General features: G+C 39.5%; 1 protein-coding gene across 1 annotated transcript in view; it reads left to right on the top strand.

The window, feature by feature from the left end:
• The first annotated feature begins 217 nt into the window (after positions 1–217).
• tmem63a (transmembrane protein 63A) overlaps positions 218–10,388 on the top strand; it is an 11,904-nt gene continuing 1,733 nt past the window's right edge. The window contains 23 exon segments of the mRNA XM_032543303.1: positions 218–295; positions 1,726–1,903; positions 2,046–2,125; positions 2,260–2,338; positions 2,504–2,541; positions 2,692–2,834; positions 3,105–3,156; positions 3,270–3,378; positions 3,615–3,685; positions 3,777–3,857; positions 4,343–4,457; positions 5,128–5,200; positions 5,203–5,260; positions 5,608–5,751; positions 6,232–6,385; positions 6,470–6,576; positions 6,667–6,753; positions 7,083–7,148; positions 7,567–7,729; positions 8,268–8,373; positions 8,606–8,773; positions 8,964–9,079; positions 9,168–9,218. Coding sequence (XP_032399194.1) covers positions 1,751–1,903; positions 2,046–2,125; positions 2,260–2,338; positions 2,504–2,541; positions 2,692–2,834; positions 3,105–3,156; positions 3,270–3,378; positions 3,615–3,685; positions 3,777–3,857; positions 4,343–4,457; positions 5,128–5,200; positions 5,203–5,260; positions 5,608–5,751; positions 6,232–6,385; positions 6,470–6,576; positions 6,667–6,753; positions 7,083–7,148; positions 7,567–7,729; positions 8,268–8,373; positions 8,606–8,773; positions 8,964–9,079; positions 9,168–9,218 — 2,214 coding nt within the window. The 5' untranslated portion in view covers positions 218–295; positions 1,726–1,750.

Below are 10,388 nucleotides of genomic sequence, written 5' to 3'. Positions count from 1 at the left end.
CATCAGTGGACACTCTTTAATTTACGCCTAAATAACTCCTAAAAAGACTACAAAGTAGCCTATATAGGAGAAACAGCAGAACTCCACTAGTGTTTTTGTCTGTAGAGGCTCGAGGAGTGATTAGAACCCTGAGCACGAGACACCCTTGAGCTCTGCTGCAGCGTCTGCGCACACGCGGAACATAAAGGGGAAGGGACATCCATAATACATCTGTGGGCAGGGAGCGGTCATAGGAGTATTACAGTATAGAAAGAAGAAAGTTACCTTCTCGCCAGAATAAAAGACAAACATACAGGTAAGGCAGTCTACATGACACATATTTCCGCAGGCAACCAGGAAAAGTGCCATTTTCAGACAAGTTAATGAGGTTATGTTAGCGGAAGATGTTGACATAACGCTAGCCCGCTGGCAAATGTTTACTTAGCTACCTCATTAGCATTAGCAAACTTTTGTGTAACTTGCGTACACTGTAGCTTCCACGTAACTCTTTGCTTTAGCTAGGTGTTCAGTACAACACATACTCTTTTGTTTGGCTTTAGCTTGGTGAGACTGTTGATGTGAAGTGTCTTAACAGTAACAGAGGCAAATTGGCAACATAAAAACAGCTGTTGGGGGGAAATGGGTTTCACTTTTACATTGGACTAGTTGTCTGTTGTGCTGTGTTTTTGGTCACTTTTAATGTCAAGGGTTACTGTATAACGTTATAAAGTAGTTAATACTAGCTTCAGCTCCACCAGCAACAGAAACTGCATCTATAAAAGTAATCCAAGGATATCATATAAAATAACACAAGAGAGGGGGCATTCTCGTGTTGGTAAGGATCCGAAACTTCTCCGGCTGAAATCAAGAACCTGTAGCTTTTCACAAGACAACACCAGCAACTCTCTCAGTTCCTCCTAGCTGGTCCGAAGTATGCTAATCACTGACATCATTTGATTTAATCTTCAATTGCAGGAAGGAAAAGTTTCTTTAAAAAACTCAATCTTCTTAGTTATTTAGATAAATAGATTTTAGCTTCTTGGTTCTCCCCATATCTCATCACTGACAAGCCAAGGAGTCTACTAAATTGCCAGAAAAGTAAGAACTGAAACGCAATCATTTAAGTCAGTTTCTCAAACAAAAATGCCAAATATTTGCTGATTACAGCTTCTCAAATGTGAGATTTTGTGGCATTCTGTGTATTCTATCGTTGTTAAGTCAATATCTTCAGACAGTCAACCTGGGGCTCTGGGAAACGGTGATGTGCACTTTTCAGTATTTTCAGACATTGCTTGCCTTTATGTATCTTCTGCACAGACAGAAGCCCTCTGTGTTTCTCTCCTCTTCATTGTGGCACCATATTTAAAAATGGAGCTAGGTTCTCAATATGGTATTGCTCTTCTTAATGTAGAAAATGAAGCCTAACACCCACAATTTTGAAAATGGATTAATCATTTGTTGAACAAAAATGGCAAATGTGCTCTATTTCTTTATATTAAATTATATTAAATCTTTTTTTTTGGGGGGGGGGGGGGTGTACTGAATGGTTGGATGAAATAATAATTTTAATTGAAGAAATGGAATTTGAAGACTGGGCTTTTGGAAACTGACCTATATTTTTCAGTATTTTCAGACATCTTATCAACAATTAATCAAATATATAAATGTTGTTATCACTGTGGGGGCAGCTCTGGCTCTGGGAGGCCGTTTCTATAATATATAGCCTAATACTATCAGTCTCCGCAGACAAACTGCTGGTTCCACTCCAGTGATGTCTTCCATGTGGTGGGATGAGTTGCTGGACACCAATGGTACCTCCACGGACAACATAAGCTGCTACAACTCCAAACAGAGCACCGTTCTCACAGGAGTCCCCTTTGGAGGAGTGCCAGTTGTGCTACTGCTCGATTTCTCGGTCTTTCTGGTATGTCTAATAATCCACTGTGTCTGTCTGCCTGTGATGTGATCAAGTGAGACAAGACCGGGAAACTTCCTGTATCAATATGTGTTTTACTTTGTGTCATGAGGTGAAAGCTGATTGGTTATATTTCCCATGCCACCTACAGGTGTTGCTGATTGTCTTCTCTATTATCAGGAGGAAGTTCTGGGACTATGGGCGTCTGGCATTAGTTTCAGATAACGAAGGGTCAGTTCATGATCTCACATACTTCAAATTTCATTGTAGGACAGATTTCAGATGTTAAATACTGACTGTAATATGTGAAATTAATCTATTTTGTCAACTTGTTTCATTCCTTGAAAATGCACTTTGTGTGTCAGGTTCACCGAGTCAATACGCCGTCGCTATGGACGCATGTCATCCTTAGTGTCCAGCATGGATGACCCTGAGTATGAATTAGTATGTAAAACAAAATTTTTCTTCAATTTTTTTTTTATATTATAAATTGAATGTACTTTTGTAATCATTTTAAATCAGGCCTTAACCATAAAGAATTTAATAAATATTCCTTATTAATATAAACCTCATTGTTGGTGTAATCATAATATCTCTCTTTCTGTTCAGAGGTGCTGCTCTTGGCTTCCCTACATCCTCAGAATGGAGTAAGTGACTTTTGCTGGTCTTTGTGGTTGTGTACACTTTTGGCTCAATCAAAACTATTTATTTATTATCACTTATACTATCATGTATACAAGCATGTGTTTTTAATGTGTTTGTGTGTGTCTGTGTCTGTGTGTCTGTGTGTGTTTCAGTAAGGAAAAAATAAAAGCCAGATGTGGCTTGGATGCTGTTCACTACCTGTCCTTCCAGCGTCATCTGATCGCCCTGCTGTCGGTTATAACTGTCGCCTCCCTTGCAGTCATACTGCCAGTCAACATGACAGGAGAACTGCTTGGTGCGTTTTGCACTATTCTCTTTCTGTTAATGGCTGAAGTTACAGTTAGGTTGTTTCCAATGTGAATCAACCAATCAAAACTGAGCAGCTGCACAGTCTACTTCATATTGGTGTCCCTAAAGTGTGTACTCTTTGAATTGGTGATTTTAATTAATTGTTTTGTGAACTCCAGAGTTAGGCTGCTTGTATTCAGATCTTTTTCTGTTCATGTTCTTGTCTTTTCTTATTTACATTTCTATTGACTGTGTATGTTTTTTTTTTTTTCTTCAGATAATAATCCACAAAGTTTTGGAAGGACTACTGTTGGGAATCTTCAAACTGGGTAACTGCTGTAGAAGTTAAATTGTTTGGATATATAAACATCTGTTTGTATTGCAAAACAGATTGGGGGCTGGTAATGAAAAAATGCTTCTTGGTGTCTGCCATTTCTTCTAGAAACCACTTGTTATGGCTGCATACAGTGTTTGCAGTTTTGTACCTGATCCTGACAGTTGTTGTGCTGCGGCGTCACACATCACAAATGAAAGGCATGCGCAGAGAGACGGTGAGTGCCTGACTGCTAGACTACAAGACAGGTCTGAATGTCTGCAACAAACCTATACATTTCAACTGTTTCCACATTAGTTGTTTTACTATCTCTTTTTATATTGCATTGCATTGCACCTGTCTGTGAAGAGCTAAGCACATAATGAAAGCCAGATCTCAATGTTTGATTATGTTAAGTAGCGCTGGGTGCTGCTGGTACGTGACTGATTTATCATTCTGTCTTTCTGTTTGTAGACCAGAAACACTTTGTTTGTGTGTTCAGTTCCTAAAACAGCAACCGAGGAAGATGTAAAGACCCATTTCACGTAAGTAGACTGAATTGGAAAATCCAATGTTTCCATATTTTGTTAAGTATGAATTTTGATCTTCACTCATACTATCTTTTTTTTTGTATAGAGAGGCGTACCCTTCCTGTCAAGTGCGTGCTGTGACCCTGGGCTATAACGTGGCAAAGCTCATACACCTTGATAAGGAAAGGTGAGAAATCACAACTAACTAAATATAAATCATGTGACTAATGCCCTCTATGCCATGGTCTGTAGAGCCAACCACTGTGCACAAGTCCTTGCTGACGGTTATTTTTTGGTTTGTGCCACTAATAAATATTTTTCAATTACCGTGCATCAAATTTTTATGTGCAATGTGAATTTTGTGGCTGCAGCAGCAAACTCACAGAGTGGCTTTTCCCTAAATCAGCAGCTCTTGTGAGCTTTGCAGCCTCTTAAAACTCGTTATCTTAGTTTTATGGCCCACACATGTACTGTATGGTTCAGTCTCACTCTAACTATTCAATATTTAAATAGTTTCAGAAGTTGTATGCTTATCTGTAGAGGAAATGGTTGCAAGCACCAATATGTGAAGCATATTCCAAGTGAAAACAAAATTTTGAGGGATATTTACTTTAGCTTTATCTTTTCAAATTCAAACCAACTTGTATGATTGTTTGTTTTCTTTACCCTCAGAATGCGAGCAGGAAAAAACCTGCGCTACTACGAGCATGCCCTAGAGAAAACAGGGACGCGTGAGTTGATTAACACCCGTTTGTGTGGTCACCTCTCTTGCTGCTCCCACTCAGAGGTGAGCTGGATCCGATGATAAAACATAAAGCATGTTTCATGCATGGTGTCTGACTGCTTTTAGTTTTTATCTATTATGTTACAATGTGGGTTAAGAAAACTGAAAGCAAATACTGCACATATATGTTATGAGTGCAAAGATTAAAATCGTGTGATAAAATAAGAAGGGTTTATCAGTTTTATTTATTTAAAGTGGCAGTAAATTAAGTGTGGATGTGTGATTTATTTTGCACCAAGATTTAAATTAAGGTGGTTCCAATTAAAGCATTCTGTGTGTGTGTGTGTGTGTGTGTGTGTGTGTGTGTGTGTGGTGGGGTGTGGTTTGGTGTGTGGGTGTGTTGTGTGTGTGTGTTGTGTGTGTGTGTGTGTGTTGTGTGTGTGTGGTGTGTGTGTGTGTGTGTGTGTGTGTGTGTGTTGTGTGTGTGTGTGTGTGTGTGTGTGTGTGTGTGTGTGTGTGTGTGTGTGTGTGTGTGTGTGTGTGTGTGTGTGTGGTGTGTGTGTGTGTGTGTGTGTGTGTGTGTGTGTGTGGTGTGTGTGTGTGTGTGTGTGTGTGTGTGTGTGTGTTGTGTGTGTGTGTGTGTGGTGTGTGTGTGTGTGTGTGTGTGTGTGTGTGTGTGTGTGGTGGTGTGTGTGTGTGTGTGTGTGGTGTGGATGTGGATGTGGATGTGCAGGTTGATGCCATAGAGTACTACAGTACTATAGAAAAAGACCTGCTGGAAGAAGTGAGGAAGCAGACAGAACTGGTGCCACAGGCCCCCTGGGGATGGCCTTCGTCACCTTGCAGACTGAGGCTATGGCCCATTAGTGAGTATGAATTTAAAGGTGTCTTTTTCTGTCAGCACTTGCATCTGTATTTACTGTACAGCATAGAAAAAGCAGTATTAATTTTCAATTTGTATATTTCTATGTAAGCACTTTGAATTGCATTGCTGCTGAACTGTGCTATACAAATAAAGTGCTTTGCCTATTATGTCGGCTACTGTACTTAGTTTTTTTTTTTTTTTTTTAGCCTGATCAGGACCGTAATCTTTTGAATTTTATTAATTTATTGTCACCACATGACTTTTTATTGAAATCAGGCCTTTGCACAGCTGCCACTGTTTAACACTGGTTAATGTGTATCACTAACAGCGGTCATTTACTCACTTCAGTATTCTGAGAGACTTCAATGCACTCGAGTGTGGTGGGAAAAGCTGCTGTTGTGGGAGGCTGCCCCAACCTTCATCCAACAGTGGAGCTCTGAAAGTAAACAAGTGGAACGTCAGCTATGCACCCCATCCCAGAAATGTGTATTGGTAAGGTCTGAAACACCAACCCCTTCACACAGTATGTGCCCCATGCAGATCATATGACTTAGTATTTATAGTACTGGTGCCAATAGGGCTGGGCAATAATTCAATATTATCATTGACTGACTTTGACTTTTAGTCTAACCATATGGTATTATTGTTTAGAAAATTCAAAATGAATGATTCCAATGAAATTCCAATTTAACACAAAATGTTTTAGAAGTTTTAGTTTTTTAGTTTTTTGTCTGAAGTGAGTCATAACAGTGAACATAATTCATTGCATTGATCGCCAGTTAAATGTTTCTATTTATGATCATGCAATACGGCAAAATACCACTTTTGATTTAGTTGATTTAAAGGACAAGGAATATAAATCTGTGTGGGAGGAATTTGTGTGTACCCCACACTGATGTTTTCTCTACTTTACACTGCCTTTTTTATGTGAATCTGTGGTGTTGCTTCAATTTCCTGTTTTCCTCGCTATAGGGAAAATCTCTCAGTGCGGGGCTTTCACTGGTTCATGCGCTATGTTGCGCTTAACTTCTTCCTTTTCATCCTACTCACCTTCCTCACCACTCCCACCATCATTATCAACACCATGGATAAGTGGAACGTGACTATGCCCATCTACTATCTCAATGTGAGGCACATGCGGACACACAGATTCACGATTCTGCTTTCAAAACCATAAATCGTTCATCAGTTGTTTTCTTTGTCACCGTAGAGTCCTATCATCAGTCAGTTCTTCCCCACTCTCCTGCTGTGGTCCTTCTCTACGTTGCTGCCTACCATAGTTTACTATTCTACAATAGGAGAGGCGCACTGGAGCAGGTATTGAACACACACACACACACTGGTAGTGCAGTGATTGTTTTTTGTTGGCAGAGGACATGTTTTGATCTAGTGCCATCTGTGTCTCAGGTCCAGTGAGCAGCTGAGCATGATGCGTAAGCTGTACTTCTTCCTGCTCTTCATGGTGCTAATCCTCCCCTCACTAGGACTCACCAGGTGATTTGCATTACCATCAGTTTGAAGAAGCAACAGTTTGCCCAACATCTAGGTTGATTGTGTCTTTGCAGTAATAATTTAGTTGTAGTTTGTTGCAGCAATCGGATGTGTCAGAGGTACAGTGATAAATTGGGAACTTGAGCATGAACTTGAAAAAATTAGGAGGCACCAGACGTGACTCAATCAACACATGTATATACAGTAAAATACCAAATAAAACAGTGGATGTCAGTTGGCTGAAAGGGATTCCTCAAAGGTTAATGGATGATGTTTGTATAATTGGATAAAGTGAGAACATTGCCTAACATTTTGTTTCCCCCCCCCATTAGTCTTGCTTTTTTTTTTCGCTGGCTATTTGCTGAAAAGTTTCTTGAAGATGGAAAACTGAGGTTTGAGTAAGTAATCTCTGTTGTATTTGCTTCTTTTTTTTCTAATCAAAATAATGATACTAATTAAATTCTAAACAGAGAAAAATCTGTCAGTTTTACTTTCAACTTGCATCATAAAGGTTCAGCTGTATTCAAGTTGCTATTTATAAAAACATCCCTTAGTCGCAATGCGTGAGCCACTCAAGGCAGTCACTCAAGGCGACATTGTTTTATAATGTTGTTTCTTTTTTTCTTTCTTTTTTAATTTCTTTTAAAGATTGGTTGTAATGTTAGTTTTTCAAAAGTTTTGTAGAAGGTGATTTGGTCAGAAAAAGAGATGAGAAGCGCAAAATAGGAAAATGTGCTTTCACTTGTACAGTTTTTAATTCATTGTTGGACTTTATAGTTATCTTTTCTTTCATCTTTTTGGTTTCCATTAAACCAGGTGTGTGTTCTTACCTGATCAAGGAGCCTTTTTTGTCAACTATGTGATCACAGCAGCCCTGGTGGGCTCTGGGATGGAGTTGCTGCGGTTGCCAGGATTACTGCTTTACATCATTCGTTTGGCGTTTGCTCGCTCTGCGGCTGAAAGGAAATATGTCAAACAGGTTTGTAAAGGCAATAAATGTTACACCTAAAAGTTATTAGTGTGTTTCAAATCAATATCTTACAGTACATAGCTTGAAATGGAGCACTAGGGAACTAAAATGACCACCTGTGGCTTTTTCATTGGCCAGGAGTCCTGCTCATTTATTTTTTGAACAATTAAATTGTAAAAATATTTAGTGATTTATATACACATTTTTCTGTTTAAGGGTCCTTTTGTCAACTTTAAAAAACTTTTTTTTATAAAGGGCTACCACTTTTAGATTGTACTTTCTCCATGAAGGCATGCAGGGAAAGTCTTTGTCACTTGTTCCAGACTATGCAAGATATGTAAACAAGTGTAAATATGCCTGTAAACAGATGGACAATGTGTAATATATCACTATATACTGTGCTTTATCGTCCTTTTTAGAGTCAAGTCAATGAACGTGACAGAAGAAGATAATTGCATATATTATATATTTTGTTTGTAGTTTGCTTTGTTGTCAGCCTTACCTCACCATTTACAAGTCAACTATTTTTTTTGACTTTGGTTTACAGAACCAGGCCTATGAGTTTGAATATGGAGCCACGTATGGCTGGTCCCTATGTGTCTTCACCGTAATTATGGCTTACAGCATCATATGTCCTATTATTGTGCCTTTTGGTGAGTCATTATGCACACAGGCATGCACTCACACACACTCAACACATTTACTCTACTAGTATATCATCAGATCTATTTAACATAATCTTGATGGCTTCACACTGTCAGCCTTTGCTAGAGATCTCAGTTTCTCTTACACAATTCTATACAAACGTGTGTGTGTGTGTGTGTGTGTGTCTGTCCTGTCTGTGTGTCTGTCTGTCCTGTCTGTCTGTCTTTCTTTCTTCATCAGGTCTCCTGTACATGATGCTCAAGCACCTGGTGGACAAACACAACCTGTACTTTGCCTACCTGCCTGCTCGCCTAGACCACCAGGTCCACCTGGGAGCTGTCAATCAAGCTCTGGCCGCGCCCATCATCTGCTTAATATGGCTGTACTTCTTTTCTGTCCTCAGAGCAGGTTAGAAACAAGCGTGTGCCAAACCTGGAGAAAGTTAACATAAGTAAATTGACCTGAGATTCACTAGTGGCAATTAAGTAATAGGGATGTAAACAAACTGTAAATGTAGATTTAGTAATGTTTGTAAATGTAGGTGTTTGCATGCAGCTACATAAAACGTAAAATCTCTGCGTGTGTATGTGTGTGTCAGGTTTCTGGACTTCTACATCTCTATTCACACTGGTGGTCCTGTGTATCACCGTCTTCATCTGCATCAGCTACACATGCTTTGGCCATTTCAAGTACCTCAGTCCACACAATTATGCGGTGAGCGCTTGCTTTTGTGTAGGCACAAGCTGTCATTTCTTTGTCATCTTTCACAGTAAGCCTTTATGTTGTTTGTGTTCTTTTGCAGGTGAAAGAGGAGGATGAGGATACAGTAGAGGGAGTGGAAGAAAACACCAAGGTACTGTACTTGTTCCATAACAAAGTCCACAGCTTGAATAAAGATCAGGGGTCTCATTTATAAAACGTGTAGGATTCTTACTAAAAGTGTATGTACGTCTAAAAGCCGAAAATTCAGATTTATAAAACTTTCCGCACGCACATCTGTATGCAGTGTTCCCTTAATAAATCACAGATTACCCACAAGTGTGCATACGTGAATCCGCCTCTTATCCCGCCCTGTACATGCCTATTTTGAACCATAAATAGTCAATGCAAAGAACCTTGTGAATGCTGCCAAGTATATTAATGACCCTGGCAGTTGTTCTTTCGTGACGCCAAATCATGCCGAATCATGACGACGGGTACAGAAAAAGCGAAAAAAAAACTCTCAGACGTTCAGGAATTGCTGCAAATCAAATTAATAATTTTTGCCTGTTCTCGCACAGTGTAGGTAAACCTGACTACACAGGCATTACGGCACTCAGGGACAGCTTGGGTATATACCAGACCTACAGGTATATGAAAAGATTTAACCTGAACTATATTATATCCAAACAAGTCTTAGTGATAAAGTTGAAGATTATATTTCTAAAAAAAAAAACTTGCCTGTAAACAGCCGGTTACCCCTAAGGATGTGTTTGGCCCGGGATGCCACGGTTCCAAATCGTTGCCCTCTCTGCTGGACCCAATTCAGTACATAGATCCAAGAGCGCAGCTTTAGGGAATTTTAAATCGGCGTATTAGCCAGTCATCGTCATGGTCCCTGAAGTCTCTTTCTCCCCTGATTCTTCCGTTTGGGGTTAGTCCTCCTGCAATATTTTTGTTTACAACAATTTGTGATGGTTAACACTTTGCCAAAAGCACAGCATCAACTATATCCCCTACCCAAAGATACAAATTGAAGATGAAAGTGTAAAAGGGAAACACAGTTTTCTTCATGCAGGTTTTGTCACCAACAGTATTAAAGTTCGGACCGACTATATGTGCACAGACATTATGTTGTGTTATTTCCACTGTGTTCTGCCGTTATCTAATGCTAGGGTATTTGATGCTATCATATATTCCATGGAGTCGGGGCATCTCGTCCTCCTGCGCTCCGTAGCCGACAATGGGACTGAGACAACGCTGATTAAATATTTAGAACAAATTTTGATTTAAGATTTGAGTTGGATTTTACAAGGTGTTAATG

Source organism: Etheostoma spectabile, chromosome 18 (genome assembly GCF_008692095.1).
Source record: "Etheostoma spectabile isolate EspeVRDwgs_2016 chromosome 18, UIUC_Espe_1.0, whole genome shotgun sequence".
NCBI classification, from domain to species: domain Eukaryota; kingdom Metazoa; phylum Chordata; class Actinopteri; order Perciformes; family Percidae; genus Etheostoma; species Etheostoma spectabile.
This window is presented reverse-complemented; position numbering and strand designations above follow the sequence as displayed.